At 37.8% G+C, this 22209-nt stretch overlaps 1 protein-coding gene across 1 annotated transcript; it reads right to left on the bottom strand.

Moving 5' to 3' along the window:
* Positions 1 to 4338: 4338 nt before the first annotated feature.
* pcsk1 (proprotein convertase subtilisin/kexin type 1) lies at positions 4339 to 21770 on the bottom strand. Its single transcript, XM_079847358.1, has 14 exons — positions 21432 to 21770; positions 20644 to 20748; positions 20288 to 20413; positions 15252 to 15398; positions 13421 to 13497; positions 10406 to 10494; positions 9938 to 10110; positions 9524 to 9736; positions 9069 to 9169; positions 8414 to 8647; positions 6980 to 7137; positions 6767 to 6900; positions 6506 to 6667; positions 4339 to 5721 (listed from the first exon to the last, which is right to left on the bottom strand). Exons 1-14 carry the CDS (start codon positions 21603 to 21605, stop codon positions 5317 to 5319), a joined length of 2298 nt encoding a protein of 765 aa, XP_079703484.1. The 5' UTR covers positions 21606 to 21770; the 3' UTR covers positions 4339 to 5316.
* Positions 21771 to 22209: the final 439 nt, after the last annotated feature.

The raw sequence follows: 22209 nt of genomic DNA, 5'->3' as shown, positions 1-22209 counted from the left end.
ACAGACCTTAGACAGATTAGATGCCTTATTGAATTTAAAGTCCCCATGAAATCAAAACTGAAGTTTTTTGGCTTAGTATGAATATGTTAACCTGTTATCTATAAGATAGCGAGCTCCAAAGCAATGACAAAATCCCCATTTAATCTCTCACTTCTGCCAATATGGATTAATGATTTTAATGAAATCACTCTGCACTTCTTCTCATCAGATTTTCTGTCAAATCAAATGCTCAGAATCTAAAGCATCCCGCCCCTACATTATAAATAGACACTGAAGCTGTGACTGAAATCGGTCACTTGTTTGTACATTTTCAACATGGTGAATGGCACATTGTGCACTATATAGGTGATTTGCTTTTCCATTGGAGCGAATGAAGTTAAAACCAGACCATTCTCAGTAGTAACTGAGTTATGGTCTGGCAAAGCTCCATAGACAAATCATTTCCAAAGGGGCGTCACCAACGGACGTCGCTCAAATGCCTCTGGGTGCAGTTGGATAGACCTAAAACCAATCAGAGCGATCGTCATCGTGTAAAGCCATATGCTGCGTCCCAATTCGCCTAAGTTACACTACGCCATAAAAGTATGTACTCTTTTTGTGAAGAAAAGGTATTTACTTTTGAATGTGTAGCAAAAAGTAGGCAAGCTTTGGGACATACTACTTCGTCATCTTTATCGGACGGATCTGTCGCGTGCATCCTGTCACTTAAACTGCCCTGTCAATCATCGTGTCACAGTCAATAAATCTAATTTAATTTCCTACCGTTTCGGAGAGAAATGTAGTAGCACGTTCATCTGCCAGTGGGTCTTTCACAGAGACTGTCCTCATGTGTTTGCAATTTGAATATAATAATGCATTTAAAAGTTGAACGGACGTCGCTCAAATGCCTCTGGGCGCAATTGGATAGACCTAAAACCAATCAGAGCGATCGTCATTGTGTAAAACCGGCCTTAACGTTTCTGATTGGTGCCGTGATTTCTAGGCCATGGAAATGGGCTTGAATGAGCTCTTTGCCAGACTACTTCTCGAGCAAATCTGAATTTGCCGGAAGTTGTCTGGGTTTTCCCAGGCTAGGGAACTGCCGCAGCGCGCACACATCTGCTCTGGTCCAGAGACACTATGGCACATATGTGCGAGTCTGCGCAGACCAGGAAACGTATCAAATTTGGACCCATTAGAATTCTGAACATAATACTATATTTTAAAGCGATATGGAGTATATTAGGAGTAGAAACGGTTAGAGATTAGGAGGAAACTGCGGCTTTACCGACCTCAATGGCTCTGGCCGAGCTGTGACTTAAATGAAACACTATTGGCTATTTTTAAAAGGGGGAGGAGCTGTTCGATATGTTCCACCCATAGACAGTAAAGGTTCCACCCTGTCTTCCTGTTTCAGTGGAAATAAACTTTAAAGGGGGTTCACCCAAAAATTTTGACATAATTTACTCACCCTCATGTTGTTCCAAACCTGTATGAGTTTCTCTCTTCTGTTGAACACAAAAGAAGGTATTTTTTAAGAATGTTGGTTACCAGACAGTTGACGGTAGCCATTGACTTCCATAGTATTTTTTTCCTACTATGGAAGTCAATGGGTGCCTTTAACGCAGATGAAAATGAGGCTGTGAGGGATAGACGGCCAACGTACAGTCTTTACAATGACACGCACTGTATAAATGTCTTATTTCACGTAATTTTCACAACTCAAAAGATTTTTTTTTCGGAAACACGTTTCGTCAGCTAAACAATCGGATGTTAAACGACAGTAAAATCCATTGAACGCACTCCCTCACAGCCTTTGAATTCATTCCTGTAAAAAAAAAAAAAAATGTTGCGCTATCTAGAGGCAAAGATGCTATTTGCAGACATCTATCAGCAGAGGCAAAAGGGTGACACCAAATAATGCGTTTCCAGCCCTGAACTTTGCTGTTTTAGTGTGCATTTTGTGTCACAAGATGGCGCAATGTTTCTTTATGAAATATCAAACACGCAAGTCTTTATTAAAACATGCAGTGGCCGTGGGAATATTAAATCAAAGCCAATTCTATCAGCCCGTCAAAGCAAATACAAAAATAGCTTGCTTGATTAAGCCAGTGTTCGTTTAATTTATTTGACGTTTTAATCTTTGTTATGATCACAAGAACAGTTCAGGTTGTGACTGGCTAATTTAGCTACTGATTTTATGCAATTGTGTTGTTGCATGTCCTTCAGCAAGAATATATTGGCCAGTTTACAGTTTATTGAGGTATGTTACTTTCGACATGCATGCATTGAATTATTAATGAAGTGAAGCAGGAAATTAAGTACTTACTCTCTTTCTCAACATGTGTGGAGGTGTCATTGAAAGAAAGCTCTTCTGCAATCCAACATGCATCCATACAAATGCATCATGGTATTTGAACTTTAAAAATTAAGAATGATTATTGAGTGAGTCTTACACAATGCATATACAAGAAATTTGCTTGCAATATTACTGTTCAGTTTATTATGATAAAAGTCATTTCATATCGATATACATTAAACTATATATTTTGTAAACAACTTTGGACAGAAGCGTAAATTGGTATAAACACCAACCAAAAATTACAAGGTGTGTGTGTAAACGGTCACCCTTTTTTTTTTTCTTTTTCACCTTAACACATTCTATTTGGATCAGAAGATCAGGCTACAGTTACAGCCACCAAACCTGGCCTGGCTATTTTTAAATATAGGCTACTGTACAATTCATAATTTCCTCCACTCTAAAAAATAAAATAATAAAAATGATGTGCTGAACCATGACAAACATTTATTAAATCATTTCTTTTTGACAAACTGGCATTTCCAACAATTTCAGATTATATCTTTAAAAAATAAAAACAGAACTGTGGTTTCTGAATTACTTTAGCATTCAACTTAAAAGGTAACTTAACATAGTTAACTTAAAATGATAAACATTTGCACTAGGTTGTGCGAAAATAGAATAGAGCAGGAACATTCAAGCCTGTTTTACAAATGCAAATCACAGACAATCCCTTTCAGAGCATCATCACAACAGCTGGATAAAGTTCATTGGAAATAAGTCCAGAGACATTCAGGCTAAAGGTACAACAACATATACTCATAAGAGACAGGTAGGAATTGCGATTTAGGCTTATGAGGTAAATAGTGATTTAATATATTAGGGTTCTTCTATATAGATATTACTTTGTGTACTCATAAACTACTATGAACTCTTAGAAAAATAAAACTTTATCTTTGTTTTATGAATTTTAAAATACAAAACCAGTTGATATGTACTCAGTTGCTTGGGATCACTTTTCCATGAGTTCTAAAACCATAATTGAACTATTTAGAGATAATTTATAAAGCTGATGTTTCTAGAGAGAGCAGGGGAGAGGTACATGGTAACATTTGTGCAAAAAAGGGCAGAGAAATTTAGGCTTCAAGGTGTCCCACAGGTACATGTCCTCGGTACTGTACAGTTTACTGAATGATAGTTCTCTAATGTTGTCATCTTAAGTGTTACAGTGATCTATAAACACTCAGTAGTAGAACCAGGTGTTACTGATGTCTTTTAGTCTAAAACAAGGTTTCCCAAACTTTTCTGTCTGCTAAATTATAGTTATTATATATTATATAATTATATATATCAAATAGTTATAGTTTTTGTTAATGTTTTGTATTACATTTTCTTTTTATATTTTGTTTTCACTTTAAATTTACTTAAAGTTTTAGTCATTTTGTTTTTTGTTATTTTTATTCGTTTTTAAAAAATATATGTCTATTTAGTTTTTTATAAATGTTTATTTATAATTTTAGTTAATTTAGTTTATCAAACGTTTATTTTTTCAAGTAAATTTTTTGTTTTTTGTTTTAGATAACGATAATAATTCAATAATAATAATAATTGATAATAATAATAAATTAATAATAATTTTTAGCACATTTCAGTATTTTAGACAAACACTGATCCCCTTCAATACATAATTATTAGCTTTAATTATGAATTTAATCATTTTAAATGGTCATGATGCTTCTATCATCCACCCAATTTAGAATAAAAGCAATTTCAATTTTGTTTACAGATAAAATATGTTTACAGGAAAAAGTTTCCCAGTGCACCTTTTATTTGGCATTGGGATTTCTATCACAGTCTCACAGACTCCCTGTAGTTCCATCATTAATCACCCTAGAGGTCCATAAACCCTGGTTGAGAAACCCTGCTCTAGAAAAACAACAGTGTTTAAATAATAAAAGCTATCAATTTGACCTGTGAAAAGTGGGTGTTTTATTTCAGAAAAGAACCAGGGACAGATTGAAAGAGAAATGTGTGACATCAGTCAAAAAGGCTTGTCGTTATATTTTGTTAAAGTATTAAGACAAACATTTATGCACTTGGAATAGCTTGCACTCACAAATGGTGCACAAGAACGTGCATTGAGTAAATCGGGTCAGTTTAGATTTCGTGTTAACTTTAAGGACTGATTCTGCGAAGAATGAGAATTTCCCAAATCTTTACAATTTACAATCATCATCTTTATAATAGAATATTCTCATAAGATCCTAATGTAAACGGTTTCATAGCATGCAAAAGTTGGTGGCAGTGAAGGCAACATGAGAAAAATCATCAAGAGGGCAAATGGCAAGAGACGCCATGATTGGTCCTGTCATTGGTTTTATATCGTAGCAACCTGGTTCAAAACTGAGAGATAAATACAGCTGGCTGTTCACCACAGATATACAAACACTCACACTGACAGACACAGGCCTTAGAATGCTTATACTTGATAACTACATGTGCAGATAAAAACAAGCTTGTCTGGAAGAGAACAATATGCCATCCATGATCTCGTTTCATCCCCGTTAAGTTCCTCTATGTACCATTTTATTTCCTATCTTGCCCATTCGCCCTGCTGAAAAGACAAGCTTGTCAGGTTCACCAGCTGCATTTATTTAAGTTGCAGTGCATAACTTGCTAAACTTAAATACCAAGACCAGTTTAACATGCTGTTTCACTAACAAAACCTTCCGAATCCAGTTTTTGCTGGTGAACAACCATGGCTATGTTGCTGGGAATCCTAAAGGCCCCGATATACTTTGAGCAAAATGAAGAACGAACTGCTGTGATGGAATTTCAAACAAAATCAGGCCAGTTCAAAACAGTGAACTTCCTGGTGTCGGGATGTTTGCTAACAGTATAGCGCTGAAAAGGTATTTCTTTTTACCCCCACAGCGAAGAATGAAAAAGTATATTGGGGCCTTAAGCTGGTCTTTTCAGCAGGGCATCCGGCCTCTTTTACCTACTCTTCCTGTCCTTCATTTTCCGTCCCGCTTGTCTCATTGCTGGTCGTCCCCGAGCATGTCAAACAGCGCCTGAAGCAGCCGGTCGTCTCTGTGCCTGTACGGTTGGGCTCTGTAGAAGTTGTCGCTGTAGTCACTGAACAGGCCGTTCTCGGAGCCCCTGAAGCGGTTCAGCTGGTCGAGGGCCTGGTACAGCTTCTGCGGTGGGATCCTTTCGCGCTGAAAGGTCTTGGGAGGAGCCGCCAGGACGTGCGGAGGAACCGCCGGCATCTGCCTGTTGAAGGCCGACTGGAGGAGACGCAGCAGGGCCAGATTGGCAGAGGAGGGGCCTAAAGCAACAGCTGGATTTTCCTCTGGGACACTGAAGGAGGCTGTGGAAGGAAGTGAGTCTGGATCCACCGGACTTGAAATTTCAGGTTTGTGAGCTGGAGTCGGAGGTTCCTGCCGGTCAGAGGGATAGGAGATTGAGTTAAGACTGGAGGAATTGCATACCACTTCTTTCCAACAGGTCCATCAGACGCATGCATATAACAGAACAGAAGACAACAAAAGCATGCATCCACAACTAATGCCATTTTTGAAGTTCGATGTTTGGCCAGAGAGTGTATGAATTGTTAACACTCCCCTAGTGAAAAATAAATATACTAAAATATATTTGAAATAAATTTATTTTACGCTACAAATACATTTACATATTATGTACTTAATATAAATACCCTGCATTTGTACATTTGGTATACTAAACAGAAATACTTCAAATCTGCTAAATTGGATCAATTAATTTTGTACTTAATGCACTTCAGTTATCCGGAAATAGTGCTGAAGTCCAAATAAAGATATACTTAAGTATATTTGATTGCGCAGTATACTTTAGGTACAATTTAAATATCTTGAATTTAAAGACTGACCTTATACAGAGATCATTCTATCCTTACTAAGAGTGATATTAAAACACATTTTAAGGCTTAATATTAAGAAATGTGCATTGTGCAATACAGAAGTACTCCAAATAAAGTTTCATTATAATATTTATATCAGTAACCCTCACGCATTACAGTATGTCAGTAAATATGTTAATGCATTTGTAGTATACTTAGTATGAAATAAATATATTTTGGTATAGGTTTTTTTCACTAGGATCAGTATAGAAACTGTAGATATAGTGAACCTAAATTTCAACAAACATTCTTCTCTGCATCTTCTAAAGTTTTGCTCCTTTTCTGACCTTGATCATGTCTTCCATCGGTTCCACTCCTCTGCGATCGTTTTGTACAGCGTTGTAGGGCAGGTACACCCTCGCCATCTTCATGTGGTCAGGCTTCTCAGATGTCCCGTGCAAAATCAACTTCCAGCTAAGAATCTGACCCTCATTCTCCATCCGTCCTGACTGTTAGCAAGAGAGAGAGAGAGAGAGAGGGAAATGGATTGTGATTAGCAGACACTCCATGTGCATTTGATATTTGTTTGCGGAGATGCTGATATGTACCGTATCAGTAATCTTCAGGGTCCAAGTGCCGGTGGGATTCTCTCCCCAAGAGTGCACGGACATGAAGGCCCAGTTTCGGAAACCGTTGGATGATGTGTCCCTCTCTCTCTCCGCCAGCAGGACTGTGGTAGTACCTAATGGGACAAACCCAACAATCAGTGTTCTCATTCCCAAATGTACACGTGCTAGTGTTTCATTTAGTATATGTCTCACCTGACGGAGATGTCAACGTGATGTGGAGGTCTCCTCTCCGTGTGTACTCAATGCTGACCTCCACCTGCACATGCTCCAAGGACACCACAGAATTCGCCTGTCCTGCGCAGGACTTAGTGGGGATCTCGATGGATATCTCTCCTGCAGCCTTCAATGGTCTGTATACAAAAAAAGTGTTAACAGTTAAACATATTTTTTTGCAAATAGTGATTCATGTAGCTCGACTAAGCATGGCTTAAGCAACGACAAGATTCAAAGGAAACACACGGGCAATGTAGGGAGTGGAATAATAGTGTACTTTGAGCAGCAAATCAGCATATTAGAATGATTTCTGAAGGATCATGTGACACTGAAGACTGGAGTAATGATGCTGAAAATTTAGCTTTGCCTTCACAGGAATAAATTACATTTTAAAATAGTTTTTAAGAATAAAATGTATTTTAAAATGTGATATTATATCACAACATTGGTGTTTTTTTTTTATCAAATACATGCATTCTCAGTGAGCATAAAATATGCTAAAAATATATAATATTTATGTGTATAATGTATAATCTAGCCTGTAGCCATTTGTTTCACATGATGAATTTAGAAAGGATGCTAAAACGTGCTTTTATCATCAGCTTCGATCACTGAGTTTGAACATTAATGAAGGGATTTTTCTGCCCACTGTTCCATAGACAGATATGCATCAGTGAAATGCACTATAATCCCTGCAGATTACATTGAAAAGCACAGAATTTGCATCAAACAAGAGCCATGGTGATAATGCGTACCAAATGGTAAAACAACGGCGGATGGATAGGGATGGGTGGGTGGATGGATGGACGGACTCTCATTCTACAGTGTTTTTAAATAAGGTGTAGCAAATACCAAAAATGCCAAGTGATTCGCAACTGGCAGCTTGTGCTGTGTGTGATTGCGTGGCATTCTATAAACAACATTATGATGTGTGTCGTGACATTTGCATTAGGACATCCGGTTATAGTGAAATTCAGTTCCAGGAAAATGAAACATCTGTTCAGGTGCAGTTTTTCTAGCTGAGCTTTGTCTGAACACTAAAGCTTCACAATCTCAAGAGTTTTTATGACGTAAATGTAGGAGGAAAAACAACGCTCTGGTTATTGAGTAAAAACCGGAATGGATTCCAGTTCTAAGTTCTCAAAATATATCTTCCTATTAAATCCTTCTGTAGGAATTACAAAAGCCGTTGTAAAGAACCAACAGATGGGCGCAAATGCACACGCACACACAGAATCTATTGCATTAATGTGTGTATTAATGAATTGCCATTGCTGAGCGCAGTAGCAGATGGCAGGAGATCAGGCTGGCTTTGTCTTCCATGCGTGAGGTGCAACACCACTGCCTTGCCTCTGCTGAAAAAAGCTGAATTTTCTGCGCCTAACATCTGGAAGCAAACTCATTAAACTCTACCTTGGTTGGAACGTCTCATCTCTGACGATGCACTGTTTCTTCTCCGGAACATGCTTCCAGACTTTGGGATCAGCCAGGTCCACCAGAGCTTTGGCGTTCAGGAGGCCAAACCCAAACCGACTGTTGACCATCAATCCAGCTCCGTTCCTTTTCCAGCCTGGGTTATTGGCCAGGGGGTCAAACTCAGACGTCCAAACCACCAAGTGCTGAAGGTCTCTCCAGGTCAGATCAGGACTAGGGTGGAGAGCAAGAGAATAGATGCACATTTTTATTGAAATGCACACTCAAACTTAAGATTTCAATTTTTATTTGAATTGCAAATAAAATTTGCATCCATTTTATGCTTATTCCCATCAATTGCATTTCGAAAGTATGATTATTAAAATAAAATCTGCAAATAGTGAGTAATAAACTATGACATGATTTTTTGAGTGCAGCAATCTTACCTGTTTTCCTAAACTTTTTATTCATGCATGACTGATAAATATGCATGACATTAAATTTATTTAAAAAATGTGTAATCCAAATGGGTGGACATTTTATATGCTATTCAAATACTTAAAATCACTTCTTGTAAAAATAATTAACTCTGAAAACTGATGTAAATCCAATGAAATCCTACAAACAACATACAAAATGCAAGATGTTGACATACTTTTGCTCCAAAGCCAGTGCAAATATCCCAGCAGCCAATGGGGCAGATGCAGACGTGCCAGTGTGTGTCTCTGTGCATTCATTGTGCAAATCGGCACTAGTCTGCAAGACAAGATCAAAGATTAAATGCCAACATAACAAAACCCAATAGAGAACAAGCTAACACACCAACCAAAAAAGACTCAAAACTGTCAAACAATCTATTTTTATTAGTGCTGTCAAATCGAATAATCAAGATTAATCAATTCTAATATATACTTCTAATATATATATATATATAAAAACAGAGATATTTTTAACTTGAACTTTTATGTAAGCAGTACTAATTTGACAGTGCTGCAGCACTAGTTTTTATTGATCTCCAAAGAGAAATCAAGTTATTTGACACAAGGAAAACCAAAAGCAATATAATAATTACGATCATAAGAGCAAGAAAATGTATAAGCGAAGACTCACTATTCTCTGGTCCGTGTAGTCTCCGCTGCTGTAGGCTGTGGCAAGCGTAGAGGAGCATTTCTCAGCGTACCACGGAGACAAACCCTGCTGAGACGCACTGCTGATGGAGATTGTGTAGAGACTGTCTGTGTATCCATCACAATCGCAGTTGTCGCCCTGACGCCCACCGTTACCAGACGCCCAGACGAAAATGGAGCCCTTCCCACCACGCCCCTGGAGTGAAAACAATTATTTAGAGATTATTAGATTATAACAGGTTTGTGCTAAGAGATCCATGCCATACGCACAATGCATTAGCTGGGTGGTTGCTAGGGTGTTCTGAATGGTTGATAGGTGGTTGCTAGTGTGTTCTGGTGGTTGCTAGGATGGTAGTTTTAGATTTGGTCCAGTAAAACCAATTCCCACACTTCTTACCTTCTGGATACCATACTCAAAAGCTTTCTGGGCCAGACGCCCGGGCCCCTCTACGGTCTTCCCGTCATCATTAGGGCCCCAGCTAGCACTGTAGATGTCCACGTGGTCAGGGTTGAAGCCAATCGAACTGGCTTCAATGGCATCTGTCACGATTCCATCCAGCATTCGTATTCCTGCAGATGGAAAGCACAAAAGATTACCCTTCATGGAGAGGTCAAAACAATCTAATGTACAATTGTTCATTGTGTTTGAATTGTGACGATTAAATGTGCTGCTGTAATGTTATGACTCACTAACGCTTATATGTTCAAGTGGACATGGACAGGTGGATTTTGTATTTGTAAGACTGGTTGTAGAAGTCAGTGCTGTTATATAATCATGTTGTCATCTCATTGTTGCTGAATACAAACACCTGACTGGTTAAAAAAAAATACCAAAAGTGGACAAACACATTGTGACAACACACACCTCCCACTTTCGAGTTAAAGGCCACTCCGACGCCACATTTGTTGTTGTCTGCTTGCATGGCAATCTCTCCAGCACATCTGGTACCATGCCTGAGGGCATACAACAGAGAATAGGGTTACAATTCAGTTCCATTCAAATTTAATATAGCTGGCATGTTCAAAACCCATTATATCTAAATGTGTGGACCAACACAGATTTGCAAACATGGTTACATAGTGGACTGGTGTGTGGTTGCTAAGGTCTTAGTGGTTTTTAGGGCATTACTACATGCTTTGGTGTTCTGTATAGTTGTTAGGTGGTTGCTAGGGTGTTCTGGCTGGTTGCTCTGTGGTTTCTAGGGTGTTTTGTGTGGTTGCTATTATGTTCTGGGTGGTTGCATGACAGTAGTGTGTTTTGGTGGTTGATAAATGGTTGCTAGGTAGTTGTTAGGGGATTCTGGCTGGTTGCTAGGTGGTTTCTAGGGTATTCTGGATGGTTGCTGAATTTGGTCCAATTTGGTCTCAGCTTGAAGAAAACTGAAGTTATGTACCAGAACCCTACAAAAGTCACCTATAATCTACCCAAGATCAACATCAATGGCCATCCTCTGAACGCAGTGGACCAATTCACCTATTTGGGAAGCATCATTTAATATGATGCAACAATATCCAAGGACGTGGACCACCAACTCGCCAAAGCCTGCTCCTTTGGCCGCCTCCAAAAATGTGCCTGGCAGAACCTCTCATTGCGCCTGCTGTGCACTCTGCTGTGTTGTTCTGAATCATGGGTCCTGTACAGAAAGCACATCCGCCTGATTGAGCGCTTTCATCAACAGTGTCGCTGTTCCATTATGGAAACTCAGTGGCAAGACTTCAAGACAAATAGAGAAGTTCTGGAAGAAGTGGGCTTGCCAAGCATTGAGAATATGCTGCTACTGTGTCAGGTTCGCTGGGCAGGACATGTGTTACGCATGGATGATGAGAGGCTGCCAAAAGCAGTGTTCTATGGGGAACTTTGCCAGGGCAAGTGAAATCGAGGAGCCCCACGCAAGCGCTATAAGGACCAGCTGAAGCAACAGTTGATACAAGCTGATATTAACTCTCAAGCCTGGGAGATACTGGCATCTGATAGATCTAAGTGAGAAACATCACATTGAAGGCTGCCAGGGAATTTGAAGAACACAGAGCGAAAACTGCCCAAGCGAAACGAAAAAGAATTGGCTGCCCAAGTACCCAACGACAGCAACCCGACCTTTCCCTGTCCCATCTGCTCTAAAGTCTGCAAGTCAGTTGAGTCTTTGTAGCCAATTGAGAGCTTGTCGCCTTAGACAAAATCCTTGTCATTGATCTTCGGACTCAAGGAATACACCAAGAGATGGTTGCTAGTGTTCTGGATAGTTGCTAGGTGGTTGCTAAGGTGTTCTGGATTGTTGCTAGGTGGTTGCTAGTGTGTTTGGTGGTTGGTAGGTATTTTGTGTGGTTGCTCACTGATCCAAAACACAGGATATAGTTTATAGTTTATTATGTTTCTGACCATTTAATTGTCTGCCAAGTGAAAATCAAAAGTCCAGTCTCTTATAAAAGCAATCTTTTCTTAAGAAACCATATGATTTGAGACATCATATCATGCACTATGGGTATTAATATGGGTATCAATATTAATGATGATGCTAGGTTTGTTCATATGCTTTATCCTGAGTGTAAGCAATATTAAAGATGATGCTAGTTTTAGCAATCACCAAAAAAAAAAATATATATATATAATCACGGAAGAAAAATAGTACTCAGTGGCTGATGTCAAAGATTAGACTATCAATGGATAACTGTTGATTTACATTACATTTTGCAGGGAGTAATTTGCAAAAATGTTTTCTCTTGAAAACTATTAATGATTATTTGTTTCCCTCCTTCATAATAACCATCATCTGAAACACCAATGCATTTGATGCATTTAACACGGTACAGACAATCATAGCAAAGCACCTTGAGCACAGCTGACAAAAGAATATGTTGATATGGGCGGGCGAGAGGTTGAACGAGCTTGCATGTGCCTTTATAAGTGTTATGAGTGTTTGTGTGTGTGTGCGTGAGCAAAACAAAAAACTAGCTGCACAGTATGAGTCATTCACTGACATAGACACACAACCACATGGATGAAGAATAATGAGTGTTTCTATTTTTATGACCACTTATTTTTCTGTTTCAAAGCTTAATTTTCACTAGGACTGTCAATTTATCATGTTGATTTAATTAATAAATAACACAACATGAAATTACTGCAATTACATATGCTCTCTGACCTGTATGCAAATCTAAAATACTTCAATTTGACATGTTCCCTGAGGCACTGATGATGTGAGACACTAATCTGCATTTGTACATAAAGCAAAAAACACTGAGTGTACATATATATGTATATATATGTGTGTGTGCGTGCTTGTGTATATACTTTGTCATTTTTGTAATCTATTTATGCTTTCCTCTGGCACAGATATGTAGTATTGTAAAATGGGATTAATTTGATTAAATTAAACAATTAATTCAAAAACAAACAAAAAAAATCGAAATATTTTTGCTTATGCATGTATGCACTTCGATTACAAGTAATAGATGTGCATGAATTCTGATCCTCTTATGTAAGACAGCTCAAGTGATGTGTGTACCATTGGAATGGATTACACTCGTTCCCTGATGGAGAACAGACCTTCTCAGATCAGACCTACTGACACTGTCGGTTCTCTTTCATAGCAGCTTAAAGATGGAAAGCAATGCCAGCTTGGTCTAATTCTCCCTGAACAGATTTAGTATGATGTTAAATAAATCTGCAAATCTCTTCAAAGAGGGCAGAAAACAACTATGACACTCCAAGGCTTGTAACATTTTCCAGTCACGAATCAGTTATCGCTGCATGTATGTGGTGCTAAAGATAATTGAAAGGCTAAAAACTTTGGATCAGCAGTTATGATCCTAAGATCTCTTGAGATTTTTTGTCCATTCATCTGGAGATATTAAAGAGTATAGGGATTCATTCACTCACTTGTTTTCATTGGTGGAGTCGTATCTGGGGAAGGGATCAGGATCGTTGTCGTTAAAATCATAGCTAGCAGCAGGATCCTACATCGAGGAGAGCAGACAATTAGGGTTTCAATGATTGCAGACATTTTTTTCTAGCATACACAGAACAAATAGGCTATCAGTAGTGTCAGTATGTTGCAGACAGATGTTTTATAGGAAGAGAGAAACTACAGATATGTTCGTATTAGAAGCGCACTACTCTTACTGTTTCTAATCACACTGAATGGCAAAGAGTTTTACTAGTACATATTTACTAGTGCTGTCAAATCGATTAATCGCAATTAATCGCATCTAACAGAATTTCATAAATATATATGTAAACAAACATACACATACTTTTATGTTAGATGTGATTAACTGCAATTAATCGATTTGAAAGCACTAATTTTATGTCAAATTGTATAAAAATATGTTAGGCCCTATATCCTAAGATGATGACTAAATGCCGAATTATGCAGTGTTCCCATAGTCGAATTACTGTAATTAACAAGATTATACTCAGAGCGGTTCACACACATGTCCTATTTGTTTCTGTGAAAATGCTCAAACGTAGAAATCCAATTAAGCTTTTATAAAATGTCTCATAACCAAAAAAGTAACGATTTTGTAGTCAACGGTGCTGTTTTTCCATAGTTTTTCATTCGCTACAATGGACGATTGGACGTCTTTGACAGGTGCGCTTGCACAGCGCTCAAGTTAGATAAGTTAAACTAAAAAAAAAAAAAAACATGTCTTAGGGACCTTGCTGTTTTTTACACTGCCCTGCATTTCATGCTTTTAAAAGCAAAAAAACGCGTTTTATGTGAACTTGCCCAAAACGTGAATTGTAGTTTGGGATAAATGCTGCCAAACAGAATACGTTGTCAGAAAACTTCATAATTATGGAAATTTCAGCATGGCGTACACTGTAAAAAGTGAATAGTTGGATCAACTTAAAAAAATTACTTCAATTGGTAACACCTAAAGAAATTAAGTTTTCTCAACTTAAATGTGATAACAATCTGATAATTTAAGTTGAGAAAACTTAATTTCTTTCGGTGTTACCAATTGAACTAATTGTTTTAAGTTGATCCAACTGTTCACTTTTTACAGTGAAATGCGGCAACCTATGAGTTCATGTGACAGTGTTTACAGATCCATACTTATTTACATCAAATTCTATAGTTTTATATTTACTGTGTTGGTTGTTACTACCTACTTTATTTATATTTGTTTATTATATTTATATGCTGTTTTTTAAGTGACATGTAAAACACTTTGAATTTGATCTACAAGTTGCAATGCAAATAAAACTAAAAAGCATTATTAACACACATGAGTGTGCACACATGAGTCTGCATTAAGCGGTCATTGCCACACTTGCCAGCATCAGACACATACGGGTCTCTTTTAGGGTTTCTTTTTGTAAGACTGCTGTTTGTAAACAAGCCAACAGCAGAGCGACGGCTGATGCTACTATGTACTCAAATCCTAATAGGAGACAGATGTTTGATATTATCCTGTGATTTATGAGTCGTCTCTATTGCAAAAAAAGGGATGCTGGGCTCACTGCAGTCTTATGTAATTGGCACACATTCAGACTGAATTTTTAAATAGCTTTGAATGAGCGAGTGAGATTTTTGTTTGTGGCCTTCTGTACTGGAAGTCCTTATCAAACGGCTTTGCTCGTGTCGTGGTAGGTGTCACTATGGATAATCCTCCGTACGGTTGAAGGGGTAGCCGTTGGCATGGAAACTACAGCGCAGAGGTTTACGGATGGTAGTCGAGTAGGCGTTGCACGACGACACACTCACGTAGTTAGGGTATATGTCGGTGTGGTTCCACTCCAGGCCGTCATCTAGCACGGTGATGACCACTCCTTTGCCTGTGATGCCCTTCTTCCAGACCGGGATCACGTGTAGATCCAGTTTGGGGAGGGATGAAGACGTCCGGGTGTCTTGCTGATAGGGGAGGATGAGGAAAGACAGTTTAAGTGTGCTGAGTGAATATGTGAGTAATTCAGCGTCATATACATGAGTACCACTCAACGTTCTGAGGTACTCTCAACCTCTTCACAAAGACAAAAGCCTCTTTGTATGACACATCCACTGACCCTTCCAACAAAAGCTTGTTCGCTTGAAAATGAAAGCCGGCGATATAATCGCCCATGCTGACCTTTTAGTTTGTGGAGAGTATTTTCAGTCCATACTAGACCATGTGGGGATTTTTTCTTATTGACTGATAATTAAATATCAGAGAGCTTCTGCGCAGTGTTGGGAAATACAGTCTAAGCAGCAAATATATAAAACTGGAGTAGTGTCAAATGTATTAGCAGAGTTTGCCATCCAGTTAGGATTATTAGGATTTGGATTGATTGAATCTTTTGATTCTATTCAATAAAATGAATCAGATTAGTTCACTGATTCGCTCAGTCTCTTTCTGTAGATCACGACGAAATCGCCCCCTATACCCTCATTCACTATTCCCTACATTACTCCACTAATATAGTTCACTTGAAGGAGTGAATGAAAACGAGTGAGTGAATTCGGACACTGAGTGCGCTGGAAGGGCTGCCGCTTTTGCATAGTTTGTGCTTGCCGTTTAATAATCATTTGAATCTTAGCAAACTGGCAGCTTCAGTAGTAAGATGAAAAGATTTATCTTGAACTCTGTCATGGAAACTAGCATGTATAAACCTTAATAATCAATTTAATAATCAAGTTAAAAGGAATTTATACCTGTATGATATTACGCTGTAGCCACATTGGACCAGCGGTTTGAAAAATGGATGGATTCAGCTGCGCATACATTTGTATATATTTATCTATGGTTGTAGACTCGTTATTGCGGTGCATAGTGGGATCGAATGAGTGCACTTGATAACGTCCACTGTGGTTTCCGACACTACAAATGCCTGTCCCCTCAAATAGTGCCCCATTTAAGGGTATAGGGGGCGATTTTAGACACAGCCCACGACATATAGAAAGTGGTCACAAATTAGTGTCTTTTTGAGTATTGAGTGATTCATACAAGTAATAAGAATAAAATGAATGCTTTCATGTCATAGCAATCCCATGTCTGAATTTGAGATACGGTTGAAATTATGAGATATAAAGTCAAAATGATCACATAAAATGTGATTATTATGTAAGATATTATGTACACATTATTAAATACAAAGTTGAAATTATGAGATCATATGTAGGTATATGGCATATATCATAATTACTTTTTATGTCAATGACTTTTCTCTTAATTTCGACTTTATGTAAATAATTCAATAATTATGCCTTAGCATCTCACTTTTATGATTTGCAAAGCATTTTTTTTAATGTGAAAAAAGAGCTTCCATCACTTCTGGCTAAAGGGAAAAAAAGTCAAAAATGGCCTAAACTACAAGCTTCAATAATGCCTCATCTATTCATTTAATCCAAAAACAACAAGTTCCAGTCTATTCTGTTTGCTCACAATGCAGATATCTAGTTAAATTTGTGCAGATTTAAAACACCTACTCCATTAGAGAAGGGGTGTATTCACTCCGTATGCTTGTCCCACACAGCCTAGGCTATTTTCCTAGAATTGCTCTTTGGAAGCTGGAAAAAGCTATTAAAAGTGTTTCACAAAACACTTACATGGAAAATAATGAAAATGATTCGTTCATTAAAAAAATCTTGTCACTTTATTCAAAACACAACTATATGTATAGTATATATAGTTATGTACCAAAGCTTCTTGAAGCATAATAGTGATAGAATAAAGGACAGAGAGGAAGAAAGAGGTCTATGATCTGCTCACGAATTATGCATAGACGCTGCAGTAACTCTACCATGAAGCATGACTCATAGCTGAGGTCTCACTCTGGAAAGACAGGAGGGGGAAGGGGGAGTGAAAGAAACGACCCGCCACACATGACGCCTCTCTGCCACATAGCACAATCACAACCAACATAACCTCAGGAGGACTGTAAGCCCCACGTCACTCATCTACTACCTCCATAGCACCTTTAAAGTGAGTCAAGAACTTTTACTAGGCGTCTCAGATATCGGTAGGTGCATAAACACTCTAGCTTGATCATTGCCTCAGAAGAGACGCAGTCAGACACAGTGCAACGTCTAAAAATCTTCCGTGTACATAGATTCAATACAAATAGAACCACACAGTGTTTTCAATACAGAGAAAAAAAGATATGATATGAGTCATCTCTTTAATTGAATTATCAGCAGTCCTCTCTGGTGAAATGTAATCTATTCTCCGAGCCGTCTTTCTCCTCCATAAATCCATATCCTTCTTTTCTATCTACCCTTTCATCTCCTTAGATTGAACGTCATTCTTTCTGTCCCCTTTTAACCACCTGCTTTCACTGCATCATCACTCAAATTGACCAATGGAGCACAAGGAGACCGCCCACTTTTCAGCAGCCTTGGTTTCTGAAGCATTTTTTTTTTTTTTTCTGTTCATTTTCTCCATAGGGAATTCAAAAGATTCTGCATTAAAAAGGGTTAGAAGTCAAACCAACCTCTGAGATAAATCAAAGCATTACAAACTTTCATTTTAAGCAAAAACAACAACAAGAAGAAACATGAAAAAAGCGACTAAAACTATTAGCTAATAAACTGCATTCCTTGAAGCTTTGCAAACGACATGATTTAATCAGAAACAATGCATAATGTAAATATATGAATTATAGTCAAGAAAATGAAATATATACTGTATAACAATATTTTTGCATTTTAATCACATATTGCTAAAAACTCAAAAATAATTCAAATAGTAGGGAAACAGCTATGTCAATGCTTCATGGGAGTGAGAGGTCACTTCTAAGCACCTTTGGCACAATTTACGTGTATCGGTTGCGCAGAATTCAGCAATTAATCTTTATTAATAGTAAACATCACAGAGTTGTGGTTTCTACAGTAGCTTATACCATCACTTCACAACCTTTGAGCCCATGGTAGGTCTGCTTCAAAAGGTTCATACATTACTGTTTAAAATCCAATGAATGGGATATTTAGTTGAACTCAATTTTTCACTTTGTATCTTTCATCTTGTTAGCCTCATGAGTTGATTCTGAATAAACGAACATCAGCTAATGAGCTAAATTTAGTGATGGGCACTGTTTAAAATAAACTGGGCAGGAACTTCATGAGCAATTAGGTTAAGAGGTGGCGGCGCTCGCACAAACAGACTCGACACAGGAATGAAGAGGTTTAGAAACTTGTTGAAGCAAAAAGAACAAAAGGTCACTGCTGGTTCGTGCCACCGCTAAATTGCGTTTTAGAGTAAAATGTTTGTCCAAAAAATTAATCCCTCAGTCGGAAATGCAAATGGATGTTTTCAATTTTATTAGAGTGACTTGCTATATAAACCATGAGCTGTGATCCATATTAGAGCCAGCTGAATCCTTCCCATCTGTGACTGTACGGAAGCCATTCTCTGGCATTAAGAGCTTGGCTTCCATAAGATAAACCCATCAATCCATTGTGTTTCAGTAAATTGGTACTAATGTGTGATTAAGAAGCGTTCTCTTTTACCATCTAATTTTTGTTTAGCCATACTATGAGCTCTGAAAGCTTAAAAACACTGGGCTTCAACGACCGCACATTGTGCTCGAGTCCAGAGGGACAACTGACCCTGTACTAAAAGCCAACTGACAGGAAATGTAATTCACCAAAAAGGATTGTTACAATGGCTTTCACAACAAAGCTGTTTCATGATTTTAATGGGTTCCGCATTTGAGCACATAAGTCCATCGGTTCTACTATTGGAAATTGTTATTTTTTTATCAAGAACACGTGAACATTTCAAGTCAAACTGTGATCTGAGGTTTTTAAGCCATGATATATAACACATATCCATCCAGTCTACCGAATGACTAACATGCTGTTACCATGGAAATGAGAATGAGCGAAAACACCTTAGCACTGGCCACCCACTCCTATGAAACACCGCGAATAATGTAATCGAGAGAGTTTCCCTAACTTCTCAAACTATTTATACAAATATAATATATATTAGTGCTGTCAAAATGATTAATCGTGATTAATCGCATCTAACATAAAAGTTACTTACATACATGTAAATATACAAACTAACATACAAAGCATACACACACACACACACACACACACACATATACACATACATACATACATACATACACACATATATATATATATATATATATATATATATATATATATATAAACTTTGTTAGATGCAATTAATTGCATATAATCGATTTAAAAGCACTAATAAATATAATTTATATACAGTATATACTATACACACACACACACACACATATATATATTATGTATAATATATATATAGTATATACAATATATATATACACACACACACGCACACACTTGTATGTATACAAACTTTTATGTTAGATGCAATTAATCGTGGTTATTTTTTTAAAGCACTAATATATATATATACTGTATATATTACTTATAATCCTTGATTTATAGTGAAATCTATAGTATAAAAATGTATAGTATAATCCTTTTGTTTCTGATTTTCATGGGATGAATCGTTCATTCTCTCATAAAAGAGGTGGACACTATAAAAAAAATGCTTTTTCCAAGTTGTAAATGAAAGATTACAGTCCGTTTTACAAGAAAATACTCTTTCAGTCATTCTACCTCAAAGTGTGATGTTTAATTCAATGGATATGTGCCATTTTTTGTACATCTTTGTGAAATTTAGCAACTTCTGAGTGAAAAAAATCATTTCAAATTAAATTATTTTAGTGAAGTACATCAAGGTTTAGAACTTTAAGATGATGAAAATGAATGTTCAAACAGCGCTTTTGACAAAGGAAAATGAAGATGTCGAGACTCACTAGATACCACTGTTGGTTCCACATGGGGTCGTCGAAGAGTTTGTCCACCGAACAGTCCTTACATTCTGTCCCCAGCGGGGCACGTTTGGCCCTTCGTTTCTCATACTGCTGTTCGGCCCAAGACACCTAAAGGAGAAGCCACAGGTGCCATTCAGAACCAAGTCCAAAACATTTATTTTTCATCTCCTACATCAAAAGCACATTCAAACTGTTGTGAATAGGAATGATTTGTTCTTTGTGAATATCATACATGACATAAGCCTCCGTACTCCCATCTCAGATGAGTTTTTGAATAAATGCCCATTTTCTTATCATGTACTGTACATAGAACGAAAACAGTGCGAAAAGTCTCATACCCTGTCATCTTCCGACAGACGTTTGGTGATATGATCCGCACTTCTTTTGGTCCTGCTAGGGTGACTGTGCCGCTTGAATAAATAATGGTTTTCCAGCGCCCCAATCTGCAGACAAACAAAAGAGAGAATTGACTGAAGAGAACGGTTCATATTTAGAGCTAAATTAAGCCTGGTCATAATGACGCAGTTCCCATCTGTCTGGTCTAGTCGGCCTGAAGCTACTTCACAAAAAATAGAATTATTAATAGGTCTAAAAATGCAGCTCACTTGGGTTTCTTTTCATGAATAAAACCTTCTTCTAAGAGAACTACTGACACAACAGGTGAATTTTTAATTATATAGGCTGACACTGTGGCATGTCTGAATTATAGTATATGTAGAAATTGCATGAAATATGTTATTGCTATCTACAATTGGAATTGTTGCATTAAATGCTTAAAGAAAAAAAATCAAGATAAATTCAGATGTCAGATCTAACTAACTATGGGGATTATACAAAACTAATAAGCATCCTAGTTGCAAAGCACATTCAACCATCACCCAGCAGATGCTTCAGTGTTTTAATGGTTAAGCAAATGTTCTGGCAACTGATTAAACACGTTTTTCTAATGCACAATCATATCGACATAACAGATCAAATATGATCCGGAAAAGCAACAGTGTTGCTATGAATAAATGCATTACACAACATATTGGGAATATACAATTGCATGCAGCACTGATACAGATACAGATGTGTGTGAGGCAAGTGTTTTACCCTGAAAAACACAGTGTTCGGTGTGACTTACCTGTCGGACTAATTTGTATCCGAGCTCGTCGGCGATGGATCGCGCATTGTGGGCTCCTCCTGGAATCTCCACCGCCCATTCGTTCAGATACTGTCTGTCCACAGCGGAGGACACCAGCGCACAGAACAGAGCAAGAACACTGCACAGCAACATTGGACGACATCTTTCTTCCATTTCAAATCAATTACAACCACTTAAAAATGATCTGGGTGATCACGACGAATGCAAAACTATTAAATAGAAATAAGTTAACAAATAAATACAGACTATGTAAACAAGAAATATCAGCCCAGCTACAAAAGCCTTCCTTGGATAACGCTAGATTCTCTTCTTAATTCTGATGCAGTGTGAGCGAGTAATTGAACGCGCATGGAAAGCCACCAATGAGAGAGTCGTGGAAGGGGAAGGGATGTTTACACGTCAAATTACGAACCGCTCTGACGTCAATTTCTACCTGGGGTAGGATGCTCCGGTCCCGGGGGAGTCGGGCGGGGGTGAATTGCGCATGGAAGCGGAGGGGAATGCTTCTCTATAAATAGCCGACGACGCTTATTACGCTTAGAAATTGAGCAGGAATTGAAGCTTTTGTTCAAATAATTACACGGGCAATACTGCTCTCATATGTTCGCGAAACCCTCATATAGGAGGTTCTGGGCTAGATCTCGTTGAATAGTTTACATCTGTTCAAATTAATATCTCAGCAGCCTAATAGACTAGAAGATATATCCTAATTTAAGGATATAATTTATAATGATAAATAAGAAGGGAACGGCTGTTC

The sequence above is a fragment of the Squalius cephalus genome, assembly GCF_949319135.1.
Source record: "Squalius cephalus genome assembly, chromosome: 17".
Classification (NCBI taxonomy): Eukaryota; Metazoa; Chordata; class Actinopteri; order Cypriniformes; family Leuciscidae; genus Squalius; species Squalius cephalus.
Note: the sequence above shows the minus strand (reverse complement) of the source record. Positions and strands in the feature narration are given on the sequence as shown.